The sequence below is a fragment of the Arachis ipaensis genome, chromosome B6 (assembly GCF_059453495.1).
Source record: "Arachis ipaensis isolate K30076 ecotype BB chromosome B6, ASM5945349v1, whole genome shotgun sequence".
Taxonomy (NCBI): Eukaryota; Viridiplantae; Streptophyta; class Magnoliopsida; order Fabales; family Fabaceae; genus Arachis; species Arachis ipaensis.
In genome coordinates, this window is record NC_142441.1 from 70073404 (window position 1) to 70092610 (window position 19207).

General features: G+C 33.5%; 4 protein-coding genes across 4 annotated transcripts; 3 read left to right on the top strand and 1 right to left on the bottom strand.

Annotated features, from left to right (window-relative positions):
- Positions 1-1354: 1354 nt before the first annotated feature.
- On the bottom strand, positions 1355-1884 carry LOC148561261 (protein FAR1-RELATED SEQUENCE 6-like). The gene is made up of 2 exons (XM_088490709.1): positions 1610-1884; positions 1355-1460 (listed from the first exon to the last, which is right to left on the bottom strand). The coding sequence occupies exons 1-2, from the start codon at positions 1882-1884 to the stop codon at positions 1355-1357; spliced, it is 381 nt and encodes a 126-aa protein (XP_088346835.1).
- Positions 1885-4471: 2587 nt separating this feature from the next.
- On the top strand, positions 4472-6274 carry LOC148561262 (uncharacterized). Its single transcript, XM_088489422.1, has one exon. The coding sequence runs from the start codon at positions 4778-4780 to the stop codon at positions 5993-5995; it is 1218 nt and encodes a 405-aa protein (XP_088345548.1). The 5' UTR covers positions 4472-4777; the 3' UTR covers positions 5996-6274.
- A 3429-nt stretch (positions 6275-9703) lies between these two features.
- LOC148561263 (putative transporter C405.03c) lies at positions 9704-14211 on the top strand. Its single transcript, XM_088489779.1, has 8 exons — positions 9704-10098; positions 10798-11196; positions 11689-11900; positions 12239-12309; positions 12394-12495; positions 12653-12770; positions 12983-13118; positions 13883-14211. The coding sequence occupies exons 1-8, from the start codon at positions 10006-10008 to the stop codon at positions 13952-13954; spliced, it is 1203 nt and encodes a 400-aa protein (XP_088345905.1). The 5' UTR covers positions 9704-10005; the 3' UTR covers positions 13955-14211.
- A 3479-nt stretch (positions 14212-17690) lies between these two features.
- On the top strand, positions 17691-18506 carry LOC148561264 (uncharacterized). Its single transcript, XM_088490710.1, has one exon. The coding sequence runs from the start codon at positions 17691-17693 to the stop codon at positions 18504-18506; it is 816 nt and encodes a 271-aa protein (XP_088346836.1).
- The last annotated feature ends 701 nt before the right edge of the window (positions 18507-19207 follow it).

The following is a 19207-nucleotide window of genomic DNA, read 5'->3' on the forward strand; positions in this document are numbered from 1 at the left end:
ACACAAGAGTAGCTTAGTTTAGTTCGTCCGTTAGTATCATAATGTGCTTGGGAACAAGGAGCAAAAGGAATTGAAGGATGATGTTGTAGACTCTAAAAGAGTTATCCCTTGTGTATCTAACTCTACCATTGAGAAACAATTTCAACAGGAGTACACCAACAATATGTTTAGAAAAATCCAAGCGGAATTCATTAAAACATGTGATTGCAGTATCCGTACTATGGAACAAGATAATGATTCGACTTGTGTGAAAGTAGATGACCAGAAACTAGTTTGTGATAAAGTTTCCTACTATACTTATAACGGTTTTTTGACCCTTTGACTTAAAATGTTCGGTGCGAGTTCAACAAGTTTGAATGAGGTATACTGTGTTACTACACTCTTGCTATGGTACTCTATTTACTTTATAATATGACAACATGATAAGAGTGTGGCAATACAGTATACCTCTTGATTCAAACACGTTGCTCTCACACCGAACATTTTGAGTCAAAGGGTCAAAATGGCGCCATAAGTACAGTAGAATACCTTATCATAAGCTAGTTTCCGCTCATCCATTTTCACACCAACCGAATCACCCTATTGTGCTACAGTACAGAACTGCAATCACCTTTTTTAATGAATTATACTTGGATTTTCCTAAAGATATGGCTGGTGTACTATTGTTAAAATTGTTTTTCAATGGTAGAGCTAAATACACAAGGGATAACTCCTTTAGGGTATGGAGCATCGTCCTCCAGTTTATTTTGCTCTTTGTTCCTAAACACATTATTATACTCATGGACGAACTGAACCAAACTATTCTTGTTATGGAAAAATTCACCATAAATGCATATATACCTTCACTCATTTGCATACTCCTCATACTAGTCGAGAAATCGCCTTTGAAAAATATTGGAACCCATACCCATCGATTGTCATAAAGCTTTACACAAAACAAAAGACAAGAAACACCATCAGACTTAACCAGAGAACCACAGCGAAATATACAATAAAAAAAACATCCAAAAGAATAAAACAAATCAATGAAGTAAGCAATAACTAAACTTGAACTAGGTTAATAGTAATGCACCTCATAGCCATTTGTTGTGACCTAGATTGTATGCTTTTATGAACTCGTCCAATCACTTTCGAATGAGGCCACAGAACGAGCATTCCAAATAATGCCAGTAATGTTAGCATGCAAATCTTTGTACCAAGAGTAACTTATTAGCTTCTGCGGTATCTTCTATATGCATCATCGATAGCGAGTATTTGGTAGACCCTTTTTAATGGCATCAAACATGGCCTTGCACTGATCTGTGACGATACCTTGTGGCACACTTTCCATGCATTTCACCCATTGCGTAAACACTCATTCAAAACTTAGGATCTCCTCATTCCCTAGTAAAGCACAACTAAGGAGAGTAAACTTCCCATGGTGGTTGACACCGACAAAAAGTGCAAACAGTAGTCCATGTCTGCGACAACACCAACCACAAGTAAGAATGTACAAAAATTATAGAACAAAATGCCTTAACGAATGATAGATAAACACACATACTTATTTTTTCTGTATGTGGTGTCAAACGACACCACATCACTATAATTTTCATAGGATGTTCTGTACCTTGCATCTATGCATAGTACATTCCTAAACTTGTAACCCTCGTCAACATCTATTGCATAAAAAAAATTGGGTTGATATATTTCATTCGCATAAAATACTTTAACATCTGCATTATCGTCAGTAGAACGAAGTTTGCTTAAAATGTAATTCCTATCCTCCTTTTCCAAGTAACTCAAATTCGAAGAATCTCCCACCTCGTTAGCCAATGCAAGGTAGGTCTTGTTGGGTCGTATGTCGACTTCATCATTATCCTTAATGACACACTTAGCATGCATGGTTAGCTCTCTGTACTCATAGTAATGAAAAGATTTTTTAGTAGAACAAGGATGTAAACAACTCAATTCAAACCTCGACAATATCCAATTGCCCTTTTCCCTATTGAACATCACATCACATACATTCTTGCTTTACATCTCGTAGCTGTTATCTTATTTGTCTGAGATGCTGCCTTCACTCAAAACTCGCGATAATCATTCTGATTGCAATGAATCATTTGGTTAATCCGTATCTTTAATTTTTTCCTCTTGTTGTCAAAATTTGTGTTCTTAACTTTGGTTACGAAACCGACTTTCTTTGCATAATTTATATAAAATTATGTGCTTTGCTGTAGTCAATCAAAACGCAATTTTACACTTGAGATTTTCTCGTCACGAATGTCAATGTGATTGGACAACTATAAAGCAATTCAAAAGATGACATTCAATGTGACTAATACTTAATATTGGTTTTCAATAATTCCTTAGTGTTATCACAATAGTAAATTATAACTCGCACCTCATGACTCAATTTTGTATCATCGTTTCCCAACTCAATAACATCTGGAACTACTTCCACCTATAATCGAAAGCAAACACATACAGCTAAGCGAACTAACAAAAAATGTCACCAGATTATGGCAAAAACATCCACAACTTAATACCCAAAAAACTTTTCACCCTCCCGCTAAAAAAAATAGCATATGAACCACAAAACAAACTTGTAACTTATATGTCCAAAGACCATTCAGATTTCATATAATATAACATACACGTTTACGCTTACACTTCAAATCTCAAAAAATTATATAAAATTTATTTATGAAAAAATATACTAACCTTTGGAAATATTAAATCAACAATCAATCTCCTTGTGATATATGAGATGATCATCGGTGACGATATGAAAATATGTGTGCCACATTTATGTGAATGAATTTCGATTGAAATGACATCTTCTAACTATATATATACTTACAAAGAAAAAAATATTCTTAGAATCTGCTAAATAATGATTGGGTTTGCTTTCGTACCAAATCGTTCAAACTAATATTTTGAAGTGATTAAATATTTTTTTTTACTATACATGGATATTTCTTAGTATAGAATTGGTAGATATTTCTTTGCTCTTAGATAAATGTTCCTTAGTATATGATTGGTGGATATTTCTTTTTATTATACATAAAAAAACACCATATCAAATTTTCACCCTCATACTAAGAAAAATACCGTATCAAACACAAAAGTAACTTCTAACTTAAAAAACCAAAAAATCATCAGATTCTATATGATATAACTTACACATTTATATAGCTTGAACAACATACCTGATCATTATCTTCAGTCTTCACTTAGAACACTACTCACACACACAATGTTGCCTTCAGTAGAATGATAATTCACAAAGAACACTAATACATTCGAGCCTCCATCACCAAATGATGGATATATTTGGCCTGCAAAACCATTTTTCATAATCAAACATTCTTCATTCCAGCGATATGGAAAAAAAGTTCCAAAAATTAAATTAAATAAATTAACACAAAACCTGATTCAAAATAGTTGCAGAATTAACATCGTGGTCGCTCCCTCCGACAGCCTCTGGCATCAACAACGGTGCGAGCACGAAGAAGGGCGACACAACAAGAATAACTCTAACCGATGGAAGACAGCCGTCCCAACCAGCGCACCTTGCGACAATGAGAACTTGATGCTGGTCAATCCGGCCTGGCATACAGATGATGTGCGGCGAAGGTTGCAATTCTATGCGACAGGCGATTGATCTCCACAAGCAAATGATGTGATGAGAGCATTACATTACGAAGCTATACGTGTATTACACAGTAAAAATAAAGGTTACGTCATAATCTTATTTTTAACAAATTTAAAAATTTTAATTTTAAAAAATTGTTCAGGTTAGGCAGTAGAATAGGCGAGTTAAGCCTCACTTTAGTCTTTTAGATTAACGAGTTGTATTGATTTAGTCTTTGACTTTTCAATAGTTACAATTTGGTCTCCAGATTCTAAAAATGTATTAATGTAGTCTCTCTTGTATTTTTTGTCACTGGAGTTCAACGTCGTACATATTAAAATGACGTTGTACATGTTTTAACGCTAAAAAAGATATTAAACGACGTCGTTTGAGAATTATAACAAGAAACTTAGTTATAATTTATGACAAGATTGTTAAAACCCTCAAATAATATTGTTTAATGCCTTCTTTAATATCAAAATACGTACGATATCATTTTAATATGTCTAATATAGTAATGTTTGAGTTACATCACTAATAACACTAGCCTCAGTAATAAAAAATACACAAAAAAATTAAATTAGTAATTTTTTTTTAATTTAAGATACTAAAATATAATAATTAAAAAATTAAAGACTAAATTTTACTATAATTTATTTTGATATAAAAATAGTCAAATATAAATTACTTCAATACAAACTTACTTTTCATCAAAATCAAGTTTGTAAAATCAATTTTATATCACCTGCCATTTATAAACACACACTACATCAAGAAAAAGTCTAGGGGGCAGCAATTTTGTTAAATTCTGTCCAGTATGTAACTACAAATGAGCCATTAAAACCATTAGATGAAATCTCACACCAATCTCATACCATTAAAACCATCATTAATAACTATTTAATGACTACAAATCACAAAAATTGATGCCCTAGCATTCCTCCTACATCAATGTAGCTCGACAGTCTTACAACCAAAGTGAGACATATCTCTAGAATAGGCCTGTAATTTCTCGTTAGAAAACAAACAAATTTGAGGAAAACAAAACAAAACAAAATTTACATGGAAGAGGGGAATGGCTGGTCCACCAAAGTCTGAACAACAACTACGTGCCTATGAACGACTGGTAGTTGCATTTTGGATTCCCCCTTTACCCTCCTCATGTCCTTTTGTCTTCTTCTATCTCTTCCCTTTCTTACTTATTTTCCCACACTTTCTAGTTCTTTCTCTCCCATTTTCTCACTTTCCAAACACAACCGAAAATCCGCCACCATGGACGATGACCCTTACAGCCACAACCACCGCCTTCTAACGCTCCTTAACACTCTCAAACAAGCCTCCATGCATCTCCACACCACCACCAACCCTCTCTCCTTCTTCCTCTTCAAACCCGATCAATCCAATGCCGCCATGGAAGCTCTCCTCGAGCTCGAACCAAAGGCACAAGCGCTCTTCTCCACAGACCCTAGCCTCCGAACAATCTCCCACACTCTCTCCAACCTCAAAACTCTCATAAAAAACCACGGCGGCGATGGCGGCACCTTCCTCCGCCGCCAGATCGCTGCGTTCAAGATCTCGAAGCTCGCTCGCTCCCTCGAGTCTGAAATCCAAGCCTACGTGGACCGCGTAACCGTCATCAACCTCGTCAAAACCTTGCTCCGCGAAGACGCAAAAGAGGACGAGAAGATCAACACTCTCATCTTCTTCGAAGAGAGGCTCTCCCAGGGTTTCGATCTAGGGTTCCAGGATTTGGTACTGAGAGCGAAAATCTTCCAAATCCTCGAACAAACACTGCTCCTGGAGCCATCAAAGCGCGTTCGCGAACAATCCGCGTTCGCAATTGAAGCTCTCGTCAAGTTCAACAAGAACGTGTTCGTAGGGTTAGTCCTTATGGGCCCTACCGTGAAATCACTGTTAGATATCGCATCTAGCTCTTCGATCCGCGTCGTTACGTCACTGGTGAGGTTCATCAGAAGTCCGTTGGTGGACGAGATCCTCTGCGGCGGCGAAATAAAGAGAGTAATCGGATTCTTGAGAAGAACGACGCCGTGGTGTGAAGATGACGTGGCGGTTTGTACGGCGGCGTTGGAGTGCGTGTTGGAGATAGCGTATATTGGGAGGAGAGAAGTGGTGGAGACTATGTTGGAGGAAGGTTTGGTGAAGTTGTTGATGGAGTTGCAGAGAAAGAGTGATGACGTGGCGAGTTTTGAGGGGTGTGTTTGGAGGTTTAGCGTTCACGTTGAGGTCGGAGAAGGGTTGAGCTTTGAGGAGAAGAGGGAGGTTAAAATGGAGATTTTACGTTTGGTGAAGGAAGCTTCGGTTTCTGATGCTGAAGCTGCGTCGGTTTCTGCTGAGATACTGTGGGGTTCTTCTCCTTGATCGCGAAAAAAAGAAAGAAAATTTGTTTATTTTGTTACCTTTTTGGGAGGCTTTCTTTGCTGTTTTGTTGACCAAAAGTCAACGCTTTTTCTTTTTGGTTTAGGGTTCTTAGACCAAGCTAGTTAGTGTTTAGTGATGCTGACGATAAAGTTTAAACTTGATTTAATTAATTTGATACGTGTATATATATAATACTGGATACTGGATAAACAAGATAAGAAAGCTAGACAAAAAAGTCGGATTCGGAGGTTCTGTAATATATATATTTTTTTTGGGCAATTTACGTATCTAAATTGTTTGATCCTTAATATTACGCAAATACATTTTTTCAAATTTAATACGCAAATGCATTGTTTCACTATTTTATGTAAATCGCTACTGGCAGTAGCGGTTTACAGGTGTATAAACCGCTACAACCAGCCGCGGTTTATGTGTGTGAGTGTGTGAGTGTAAACCGCTGCTGGCAGCAGCAGTTTACGTGCGTGTGTAAACCGCTACTGGCAGTAACGGTTTACGTGCATGTGTGTGTGAGTGTAAACCGCTACTGCCAGTAGCGGTTTACGTGTATGTGTGTATACTATTTAAACAATATTATAAATAAAAAATTTAATTTATCATTTCACAATATAATTTAAAAAATATAAATATGCATGTAATAAATTTTTTATTTGTATTTATTATTAAAATGAGATTAAATAACAAATCAAAGAGTGAGTACTCACAGAGTACTAAAATATATAAACTAAGACTAAATTTTTTTTATCTTCATCCCTTCTAAAACTCATGAATGATAAAATAATTTATTTTTAGTAAAAAATTCACTAAAGCATACACTTTTTCTTTAAAAATTACTTCATTTTTTATCCATATAAATCATATGATTGCAAAAAATATATACTCCGTTTTCTTTCTCTCAATTTTTTTGTAACTTAATTTAGCGGTTTCTGTGTTCCTCTAGCGGTTTACGTTGATTAGAAAAAATGTTTATTTATGCTAAGACAACAAAGTTGCACAAATAAAAAAAATCATTTAGCTAGAACCTCAAATGCAAATCAGCAGCAAAGAACACAACCCATTTTTCAAACTCTCCAATCTCCTTTGTATGGTTGATATAAATAAAAGAGAATGAAGTGATTTTTAAAGAGTAAAATATATAATTTAGTAAACTTTTGGCTAAAAATAAATTATTTTATTATTTATAAATTTTGAAAGAGATGAGAATAAAAAAAATTAGTCTTGCTTTATATAATTCAATACTTTGAAGACTGTATTTTTTTATTTGTAATTTGGTCTCACTTCTAATAATAAATACAAATAAAAAATTTATTACATGCATATTTATATTTTTTAAATTATATTGTGAAATGATAAATTAAATTTTTTATTTATAATATTATTTAAATAGTATACACACATACACGTAAACCGCTACTGCCAGTAGCGATTTACACTCACATACACACGCACGTAAATCGATGCTGGCAGCAGCGGTTTACACTCACATACTCATACACATAAACCGCGGCTGGTTGTAGCGATTTACATAAAATAGTGAAACAATGCATTTGCGTATTAAATTTGAAAACAATGTATTTATGTAATATTGGGGTCAAATAATTTAGATGCGTAAATTGCCTTTTTTTTTTTTTTTGGATCCATGGATTCTAGAATCTGATTAGAGATTTCGGATACAAGTCAACCTATCTAAATTGCAATCTAATAAACGGTATGAATTTTTTTTATTTTTATATTAAATATTCTTAATTAACCTCATAATTTTTTAAAGGAATTAACTAACATCTATCTCAAAGAGAGATAAAAATAGGTTCGGTCAGCATTTCACTCTTGACATATTAGATTTGTAATATATCTAATTGGTCTACATTTGATTTATAGTGTAAACTTTATCTTTAAGTATTAAACTTGGTGTGTTATTGAACTTGACCTGATTTAAAATTTGATAAAAGTCTTGGTATATATTATTTTTATTAAAATAAAAAATATTTAAAAAATTAATTTAAAAAAATATTTATATACAATATATTAAATTTAATTTTTATAATAATATTTAAATTTTTAAAGTATTTAAAATATAAAAAATATTATAATAAAGTATAATAAATTTAAAATTTTTAATAAATATTTTAATTATAAAAAATATTATTTTTGTATTTATTTATATTTTAATAGGACAGATCTATTAGACTATTTTACTAGAATTAGACTTTTAAATTGATCTAAACTGAAATTATTTTATGATAGGCTAGGTGGAATGTAGGCCAAATTGCAAGTTCTTGGCAAATTCACCAGATTTATTTTCACTCCTAATCCTAAAGCACATAATAAACTTACTATTAATAAAAAAAAAATTTATTTAATAAATACAAAATAAATATTTTAAAAGCTTAAATTTTTTATATTTTTAATAAATTTTTTTTTAATATATACTTTTAACTTGTGTCTTTAGAATACAAAATAAATAAATCTTTTTTTAAATAACCTAAATCTTAACTGAAGTAATTGAATTAAAGAATTTTTTAAGTCTTTAAGATAATATTAGAAAAATAAAAATATTATTTATAAATTAAAATTAGTTATTATTTATAATTTATAATATATATATAATTTAATTTATTTTTAATGTATATTTTATTTTTTAATATATATTTTATATTAATAACTAATTTTAGTATAGAGTTAATTCGATAGTAGTATCTAATGAGTAACTAATAACAAGCATTGTTCATCCCCCCTCCCCCTCTTCTTTCTGTTCATTCCCTCCTCCTTTCTCTTGTGTGGATATGAAGCATATATTCAACCTATTAGAAACAATCTAGTTCTTTATTCTTGTACCTTCGTTGCAAATAATTTTAGCAGATATTTACGTTAACTTACCATCCCCATCTATCTATAACTCCAATTTATTATTCCTATACGAAATCATTATTATTCATTTATTTGTATTAAAAAATATAGCAATTTCTTTAATTATCATAATTTACAACAGGGTGCATTAGCTATTAAAAGCTGAGGTAAACACTGTTGACATTTGACATTGTTGTTCCTCCTTTTAATCTTGGTCTTATTATAGTCTTTATCATCACCATCAATTATTTATAATAACTCTCTTAAGAAATAATAACCAAATTAAAAAAAAAAAACTCCCAAGAAAAATTATATCACTTACATAAGAATTGAAATGTGCATCATATATCATCTAGAAGGCTATGTTCCAAAATTTAAAAGATAAATTTCACAAATTAAAGTACTAATTGGCTGTGTATAAAAAAATTCACTATACCCTTAGAAGTTCACAGGAGGTTTTAGCCTTTTAGGTTTTGTAACCTTTTTTTTTCCCAATATTTAAACCCAAAATATTTAGTTTAGCTAATAAACAAACAAATTTTGCTAGAGAGACAATTAACTATTTGTACAATGTATATAATGAGCTATTGAGTTACAAAATAAATATCCTTCATACTAATGAAAAAATGTAACACTAATGATTATATCTCTAATACTTCCTAAACCTCCATTATATATATTGTACAACTATTCCATTGGCTCCTCGTACTTTTCCTAAACAAAAATATACCTACATAACTTGGTGTCTAGATCATAAGGTATTACTGCACGTCTGCACCCACTTGCTGGCAATGAATTGTTCCCTTCTTTTCTATAAAACATTTTCGAGAATTTATCAAGGATGAACAAGTGGACGGTGGCATTATCATTATTTATCTATCTATTTATTTAATTTATAGTTATTACCACAATAGAACCTGTGTTTGTGACAGGTGAGAAAGAAAAAATTAAAATCCACACTATATTTCACTATCCCAATTGCATATATATAAATATGTAGTACTAAAATTAACAGAAAGAAACAAACCAACCAACCAATCTCTTCCTCCTTCTTTCAATTTTCCTTTGCAATAAGAAAAATCCACCCTCCCTCCACCGTGCAACCCTCGCAAGGTTTGTCATTTTAATTTTTTTTTTCTCTTGCGATGGTGATGGTGACGGGTTGGAGATACAGGGCTGGGTTGTTCCTCATTGGCACTGTTGTTATTATATGGGTTACCTCCGCAGAAGTTACCCAGGTAACATGCATCTTCCTCTTGTTGCTTCTCTTTCACGCAATCAATGTGTTTGTTAAATCTCAATGGCTTTTTTCTTTCAATTGTTGTATGTGCCTTCCTTGTGTTTGTTAATTTGCTTAGTACTTGTTGCATGGGGTTCAATTTTTTTTGTTTTTACCATAGGAACTCATGTTATTAATCATGTGTAATCCAAAATAGGATGCTGTTAATGACAGAGGAAGCTAATAAAGCTATTATTTTTAATTTAAAAAAAAAAATATGAGTTGATTGATGCCAAAGCTTCCTATATCTCAGGAAGTAGGAAGTAACATTTTTTTTTTACTTTTCTGTTTACAAATGAAGTTGAGTGAAGGAGAACCTTGGAGCAATGGTTGAGTTGTCTTTGTGTGATTTTAAGGTTATGGTTCAAGCTGATGTATCATTCACTGATGCAATTATCATGTTAGGCGGCTTACATTACAATTTTGCATCCATTTGTTCATAATCTATTAGGTTCCCTTGAAATATGGCATTTCATTTTGATTTTGTAGTAATAAAACTACTGAATCCTTATCTGCATACTGGGAGCCAATATTTTCTTGAAAACCCTGATTATGTTTTTTAAATCTTGATTAAGGGAGAAATTTTTAATGTTATCGTCAGCATATTAGTCTCCATGCATTACACCTGGAGCTTTTCTGATTAAATTTTTTTAAACAGGATATTTTTGAAGATTATAAGCAACCGTTTGCAGTGACATATCTTGGAGCTTCTCTTATGGTAGTTTACCTCCCAGTATCATACTTTAAGGACTGGTTTTGTGAATATCTTAAACGACGGTCTTCTAAAAGTGGTAAAAATGCAGAAAGTGTAGATAAATTTTTTATCAGGATTGGCCCTCCAGTCAAAGGCAGTGGAATGGAGAAAAACTTTGAACTGGAATTCGGAAGTGTGATTCGGAAAGATAGCAAATTAGGCGTTTCGACTCTTGCCGAAGTCAAGCCATTGATGGCCAAGTATAATGATAATACTCATGTGATAAAATCAGAGAAGCAACTTACCGGCAAGCAAATTGCTACTTATGGATTTTACATTGCACCTATCTGGTTTCTGACTGAGGTAAGCAACTACAGAATGTGATCATCATTTGATTTTTATTGTTAAGGACAAAAGCATGCCTTACAAGAGATATATGTTGTTAAATCCATTTTATAAAATATGACATTTGTGTTCTAAAGTTTTACAAATATGTACCTTAAATTTCAGATCAATTTTTTTATATTCTTGTGAAGAATATACATCAGTTAAAATTGTTAATTGATAATTGCCATGAGAACTAGTTTCTTATTGAATGTTCTTAGCTGTAATGATTAATTGTGTTTCCTTAAGTGGTTAAACACTTAAACATGCCATTCATTGTGGCTGTAGTTTCATTTTATAAACATGGCATACTCATACCACTATGTTATGTTTCCAAGCTTCTCATACTTGAACTTGTGATTGATACTATAAGATCATTTCTGCATTCTTATATTCTCTGTTTCTTGAATTGTGGCGCTTAACGTTGACGCTTAGTGTGGTTCTTATGTAATTCTCTTGTGTTGGTTTCAGTACTTCTCAAATGCTGCTCTTGCACGAACAAGTGTCGCAAGTTCGACAGTATTATCATCCACATCCGGGCTTTTCACTCTTTTTATTGGTGCAATTTTGGGTCAAGACTCTCTAAATGTACCAAAAGTGGTTGCTGTTTTTGTCAGCATGGCTGGGGTTCTTATGACAACTCTGGGGAAAACTTGGGCTGCAGATGATGATTTAATATCAATGTAAGGCTTTTATCTTTTTTGGTCGAATCCGTGTATTCTGGTTTTGACTAACCAACACCGGATAGAATCATAGAATTTATGCTAAATGTAGTAGGAGGTATGTCTGATTTGAAGGTGAAAATGTGATGGAAATTTTCATGGATGAACTGCATGTGTAATTTTACACAACAAACTTGTCCATGAAAATTTTCACGCGACTTTTTCCCCATCCAAACATGCCATAGGTGGAGTTTGTTGGTTACATCATGCCATTATTATATTGTAGACTACATCCATATATATGCCATTTAAATTCAAGTCAATGTTGATGGATATTGACAATTGATGTCTGTGTCCAGCAATGAAGAGCGCTCTTTCGTTGGAGATCTTTTCAGCATTCTCTCGGCCGTGTCGTATGGCCTATTTACAGGTTAAGCAACACCTTAGCCGTTTGTTCTACTTTTAATCAGATAAAAAAAATGAATCTTAACCACAACTGTTGCTACTGCTGCAGTTCTTCTTAAAAAGTTTTGTGGCGAAGAGGGAGAAAGAGTTGATGTGCAGAAGCTGTTTGGGTATATCGGACTCTTTACATTAGTCGCGCTTTGGTGGCTTAGTAAGTTTTTACTCGCATCAAGCTTCTTATCTTTCTATTACATTTGAGAATATGTTCTTTTTGGGATATATTTCTAGAATGATAGTAAGTCAAGGATGAAAAATTTAAACATTTATGTAATAAAATCATTGCTAATTATGATTTATATTGGTCTCAGTCTGGCCATTGATGGCCATGGGACTTGAGCCCAAGTTTGCTGTTCCTCAATCTGCTAAAATGGATGAAATGGTTCTTGCCAATGGATTCATCGGAAGTGTGGTTTCAGATTACTTCTGGTATGTGACAGTAACCTTATTAGTATCATATACTATTAGTACATTGGTAAAGGAATTAGAAACAGGAAATTTTTATTGAATGGAGTGAAATTTAAAGAACTTCCTAATCCTGATTCCTTACCAGGGTACCAAATAGCTAAACTCTTAAGACTATTCACACTTGCACAATCACTCAATATCTGGTGTGAGTTGTTTTTGTTTCATGTATCCAGGGCACTTTGTGTTGTATGGACAACTCCCCTTGTGGCCACTTTAGGCATGTCGCTCACCATTCCGCTTGCTATGGTGGCTGACATGATGATCCATGGTCGGCAATATTCTGTAGTGTACATTCTTGGCTCAGTTCAGGTATTGTTTAATTGTTACCTCTGGTAACTGCTTCAGTTTAATTCTTGCTCAAATTTGGCTAAGCAGAAATTTTACATAAAAATTCCTTTTTGCAACTTGGTCTTAGGGAGTTCATAAATCTAGTGTGCATCGTTCTTGCTTTAGTAGAATAAATTCTAGATAAAATGAATTTTATCAGAGTTTGTAAAAATTGATTTTAGATTATGGTCATGTGTGTCTAGTAGTTCTTAAGAGTGATTTTGATGAAGTGTTTCACTTCCCCTTGTTGGGTTACTGGAATTGACGGGACAAAATATCACAATTTGTTTACATCAGGTGATTTGTTGCAATTTCTTCTTTGACTAACTCATAGATTGCAACTAGATAAGTTATCTAATTTTGACCAAGTCAAAAATTACAACCAGCTAGCTTATCCAAATCACCTCTACAACGCTTAAATTTTTTTTATTAGAAAATCTTCTTTGTGCTTATCAAATTGTGTGTTTGGCAATCTTATTTTCTTGCACTTGTTACTACCTATAGCCACAATTTTTTACTTCAAAAACCAAAAGAAGAATCTTGCTTCTTCTCTTCACACTCCTTTTGATAGAATGGAAACTAAACTACATAAAAATAGGCACAATAAATTATGATCCAACTTACTAAAATCCAAACACACACCATGGATACCACAAATCACAATTGCCAAATCATTTTTAAATTTTGTTGACATATACTAATTGTTGGAATTGGTGTTTGGTATTGGTATTGTTTTTGTGTTGCAGGTATTTGCTGGCTTTGTATTAGCTAACCTTTCAGATTGGTTGTCAAAGAAGTGGAAATCATTCAAATTTTAGGATATAGTTTTCTAGATTAATTTTTTTGGCAAAGTATTCTTTTCATGTTAGCCATTTTCTTGTGTATACCATGGCACAATAAAAAGTTCTATTTAGCCAAGGCAAGTATCCAAGTTTTGGGTGTTTTGTTAATGAAGGCACAAAGAACATAAAAATGTATTCTTTTGTATATAGGTTTTGTAATCTTTATATATATCAGGTTGAGCAATTAGCTAGCCATATTGCACCATGAGAATAATAAAGCCTCTTTACACATTCTTCAATTTGTTTTAATTTTCTTGCAATTGTAATTCTAGTTATTTTTTCCCAGTAAATTCGTTTTTGTAATGATTAGGTTCTCACTCCACTATTAACTATTATTTTTCTCCTCCTCCCTTTAAATAACTGTGTGTTTGATTTTTTTTTTTCCCTTTATTTTCTTACTAAACTATATTTTTTGTGTTCTTTCATTTAAACATCTAATTTTTTTCTTGTATTGGACCATTAATTTTTACTTCACCTAATACTATTTATCATTTATACCAACATTTGTTTATATAAAGGATATCGCTACATGTATATTAAAGGTACATTTTAAAAATATTATAAAAAAAATATTTTATTAAAAATTATTAACACATAAAAATATTAAATATTTAAAAAAATAAAAATATTTAAAATTTAAACTCAATAAAAACATATTTTTAATGAATTTTATACTTATTTAATTTAATAATTTATTATAATATTGACTGAAATTAATGGTAATAATATTACTGTTTTAGTATTAGTGTTATTTGTTACTTCACTTATATTTAAGATTTTTTTTAAAAATAAAATTAAAAAATTATTATTTTCTAAAACCCTATTTTTCAACCTTAATTTTTTAAATATGATTTTTTTTTATTCAAAGCAAGTTCGCCGCATCCTTGGCGAACTCTATAATTTTTTATAGAGTTGTATAAATTTTATAGGGTTCGCCTAATCCCGGCAAACTCCACTTCAAATTCTAAAAAAAATTACTAACTCAAATTCTTAACCTTCACCAGCAACTATTATCATCGTCTCCAGAGTACATGAAATACATAAGAGTACATAGAAATAAGTCATATTTTTATTGGGGAAATAATGTTTTTTTTTATTTATAATGAAAAAATCCTTGTTAAATATGACTATGTATATGTATTTCTGGAGACGATGATAATAGTTGTCATTGCCATCAGTAATGTTGAAAAACTCATGCTTGTTGTCCGTGTATTTTGTGTACTCCTATATACTCTTGGATACAATGACAATGACTTAAAAATTTGAGTTTAATAGAATTTAAAAAAAAATTGAAGTGAATTTCATTGAGAATTAAAGGCTCAGTTATTTGTATATTAGAAACCAACGTGTGTTATTCAATGATATTTGGAGAGCATTGTGTATTACTCTACTATGGGCCTGCTTTAAATTTTTGAAAGAAACAAAACGTTGAAGACGTTTTGTGGCAGAGTGATTTTTCTTTTATAATAAACTAGGCAAAACGGCATCGACGAGTTGATTAAATTTCTTTTAAAATTTTGTAGGAAGAAAACGTCAGCGACGTAATGTGTAAACTTTTTTTTTTTAATTTTATTTTAAGCAAAACGTCAACGATGTGTTGTATATTAATTTTTTTTTTAAATGAAAACGTCAGTGACGTTTTATTAGAATATATATTTTTAAATTATTTTTTGGTGAAAACGTCGTTGACGTATTGCAAAAAAGTAAAAACGTTAGTAACGTTTTGTGAAAACGTCAGTGACGTTTTGTGCTGGAGGAAATAAAAAAATATAAAAATAACTATAAAAGAAGTTCTGGATTGTGTTAAAACGCAAAAATAGAGTATGAGAGTAAAGTTTAAGTGAAGTAATGAGAGCTTTGTTCTACAAAATGTGGTCAGTTTGAGAATGAAAAAAATTTGTGAGTGAGTGTGATGAGTGTATGAAATGGAGGGTTATATTAGTTTAAAAATATATTATAATAGTCAGATTTTATCTCATACACATGAAGGTGTGAGTTTTTTATGTGAGAATCCATGTGTTATTGTTGTTCCTCTGTCAATAACATATGAAGGACTTAAGAGTATACTTTCTCAAAGTGTAGATCATCAAGTGCAAAAAAGAGTCATAAATATTCTATATAGGCAGCCTGTGCTAGTATTTGGTGGTTTTGGCCAATTTCAAATAATGCATGTGACTGATGAAGATAGTATGCAAAGAATGTTTTTTACCCATCATCAAACTAGAGCACAGACCTCACTTATCGAGTTGTATGTTGAGTTCGAAGAAATCGATGATGTTGACTTTCCAGAACCCAACATAGACTGGGTGGGTTATAATACTGAAAGCGATGAAGAGTTTGAAGGTAATTATGAAGTTGTTGGTCCAACTGAAGATGTAGAGGAAGATGAGGTAATGGTTGAAAGAGATGTGGCTGATGTTGCAAATGCACTAACCGGACAACATCCATATGGAGAGCCATCTTTTATGCATGCTTTGAATCTGGATGCCATGCATGCACCAGAATTTCCTGAGTACGTCAATACAGGTAATTTTGTTGTTGTTGTTGTTATTTACTTTTTTAATATTAGTAATATTATTATTTGTTTTGCTTTTATGTTAGTATTATTTTTAATTTTTAGATTGTTATTACTATTTATTGTTCTCATTATTATTAATAATAATAGAATATTATTTAGATTTATTTTTGTTTTATTATTGGTACAGCTCCAGCTGTTGTAGCTACCGGTGAATTTGCTGTTGGAATGGAATTTAACTCTAGAGAGGCTGTTACTACATTAGTTAAAGAGTATACCATTCGAAGAGGAGTTGATTATAGGGTATATGAATCAGAACCAACAACATTCTATGCTAAATGTGTACAGTATGGAATAAGTTGTGATTGACTTATCAGAGTTAGTCTTATGAAAAGACAGTATTGTTGGGTGATAAGGAGGTACAATGGTAGTCACACGTGCACCAGAAGTACCATATCTCAGGATCATGCTAAACTGGACTCTGAAACAATTGCAGAAGCAATAAAGCCATTAGTTGAGGCTGACCCGTCCATAAAGGTAAAATCTGTCATTGCTGAAGTACAATCGAAGTTCAACTACACAATAAGTTATCGCAAAGCATGGTTGGCCAAGCAAAATGCAGTGGAAAAATTATTTGGTGGGTGGGAATCTTCATATGAAGCTTTGCCCACATGGTTTGAAGCAATGGTTGCAAAAGAACCATCAGCAGCTGTTGAGTATGAAACTGCATATGGCTATCGAGGGGATGAGTTAGTTGAAGATCTCCGGATTCTGACACAAGTCTTCTGGGCTTTCTACCCATGCATTAAAGCATTCAGAAGTTGCAAGCCAGTGGTTCAGATTGACGGCACACATTTGTATGGAAAGTATAAAGGAGCTCTTTTAGTTGCAGTATCACAAGATGGCAATGGAAATATCGTGCCGCTTGCATTTTCCATAGTCGAAGGTGAGATTGCTGATGCCTGGCACTTTTTTCTTAGCCATTTGCGAACACATGTAGTTAATCGGGATGGTGTTGCCCTTATCTCTGATCGACACGAGTCAATCATCTCAGCTGTGGGTCGTAGTAATGGAGCATGAGAATATCCGAGAGCTATTCATATGTTTTGCATCCGACATATAGCATCCAACTTTTTGAGGAGTTTCAAGGCACCACACCTGCAGAGGCTAATTGTCAACATTGGCTATTCTAGAACAATGCGTGAATTTGATACGCGTTACCAGAGATTATGTGAGCGGGGGGAGGCTTACAAGCAGTGGTTAGACCGGATCCCTCGACAGCAGTATGCCTTGGCGTATGATGGTGGACATCGTTGGGGCCATATGACAACTAACCTAGTGGAGTGCATTAATGGAGTATTGAAAGGGGCACGCAATCTTCCGGTCACAGCCCTTGTTAAGGCAACTTTTTACAGGCTAAATGCATTGTTCACAAGGAAGAGAGCTGAGGCTGAGGCTCGTATAAGTGTAGGACAACTATTCTCTGAATATGCAACTCAGAAAATTCTGTCAAATCAGCGCTCAGCGGGGAACATTCAAGTTAACCTATTTGATAGGCAGAACGAGGTATTTGAAGTGCGCGAGATGCCAAGTGGGTTGGAGTTTGCAGTAAACTTGCGCCTTCAACATTGTGATTGTGGTGAGTTTCAGGTGGATCGAATTCCATGTCGCCATGTATTTGCCTGCTGTGCAAACCAGCGCCTGGATTGGAAACAGTATGTGCACGAGGTTTATACGATGGGTGAGATCCGAAAGGTATACAAGACCCGATTCAGGCCACTAGGAAACCCAACAACATGGCCTGTGCATCAAGGACCAAGACTCGTACCCAATCCCCACCTCAAGCGAGTGGCCAAAGGTCGTCCTAAGAAAACTCGCTTCTTGAATGAGATGGATATTCGTGATCTACGTGGTCCTAGGCGTTGTAGGCTTTGTGGCGGTGAGGGTCATAGTCGAAGCAGATGCCCGCGCCGTGGTGAAACCAGTGCTAGTGGATCGGCTCCAAACTCGTAGTCTGTGACCTTAGTTGTTTCCAACATCTTAGTATGATATTCAGTTGTAGTTTGGGATCTTAGTGATTTCTGTCATTATTTGTAGTATTATGTTCAATTATAGTTTGTCATTTGGCGGTGCATCCAACACTTTATCTAGCCTTATGTTTGTATTGAGTCATGTGACACTTACTTTGCGTAAGTTAATTTACAAGTTTGCTTTGACTAGAGAATTAAATAAAACAACACAATGGGTACATAATTAAAAAAATAACATAAAATTACATTCCCTGACCCTAAACCATAAACAACCGAGCTAACTCATTTAAATATACTTTTCTTAACGGTTTTGGCCACCTTAGAGCATCCCTTTTTTACCCTCTTCTTGATCAATGACGGGCTCCATCTAGATCGACTCTTACGGGCCGGATCAATCCTAAGGTTGTAACCTTTACTTTGACCTTGGACATCTGTAGGATAACACAAATATAGTCATGCTCAACGTCAGCCACTGGCACCTGTATAGGGTCTTGGATAGAGTATAAATCATTAACCCACTGAGATGACTCAGGACCCTGTACCCAATCAATAATGTGTCTATATTGATCCTCATCCTGTGCCACTGCGCCTAGTAACTGTGTCAATGAACCTTGCGGTACCTGTGTCGGCATGTATGCCTCACAAATGGTAGATGGCTGACCATATGGTGGATGGGTGAAAGGT

What these genes read in the sequence shown, in the direction of transcription:
- LOC148561261 (XM_088490709.1), bottom strand. Translation starts at nt 1,884, where the DNA reads ATGCATGCTAAGTGTGTCATTAAGGATAATGATGAAGTCGACATACGA. An exon ending in GTACTATGCATAGATGCAAG is followed by an intron (nt 1,461 to 1,609) that starts GTACAGAACATC and finishes GTGTTGTCGCAG; the next exon opens with ACATGGACTACTGTTTGCAC.
- LOC148561262 (XM_088489422.1), top strand. Translation starts at nt 4,778, where the DNA reads ATGTCCTTTTGTCTTCTTCTATCTCTTCCCTTTCTTACTTATTTTCCC.
- LOC148561263 (XM_088489779.1), top strand. Translation starts at nt 10,006, where the DNA reads ATGGTGATGGTGACGGGTTGGAGATACAGGGCTGGGTTGTTCCTCATT. An exon ending in CTATCTGGTTTCTGACTGAG is followed by an intron (nt 11,197 to 11,688) that starts GTAAGCAACTAC and finishes TGTTGGTTTCAG; the next exon opens with TACTTCTCAAATGCTGCTCT. An exon ending in GATGATGATTTAATATCAAT is followed by an intron (nt 11,901 to 12,238) that starts GTAAGGCTTTTA and finishes GTCTGTGTCCAG; the next exon opens with CAATGAAGAGCGCTCTTTCG.
- LOC148561264 (XM_088490710.1), top strand. Translation starts at nt 17,691, where the DNA reads ATGCGTGAATTTGATACGCGTTACCAGAGATTATGTGAGCGGGGGGAG.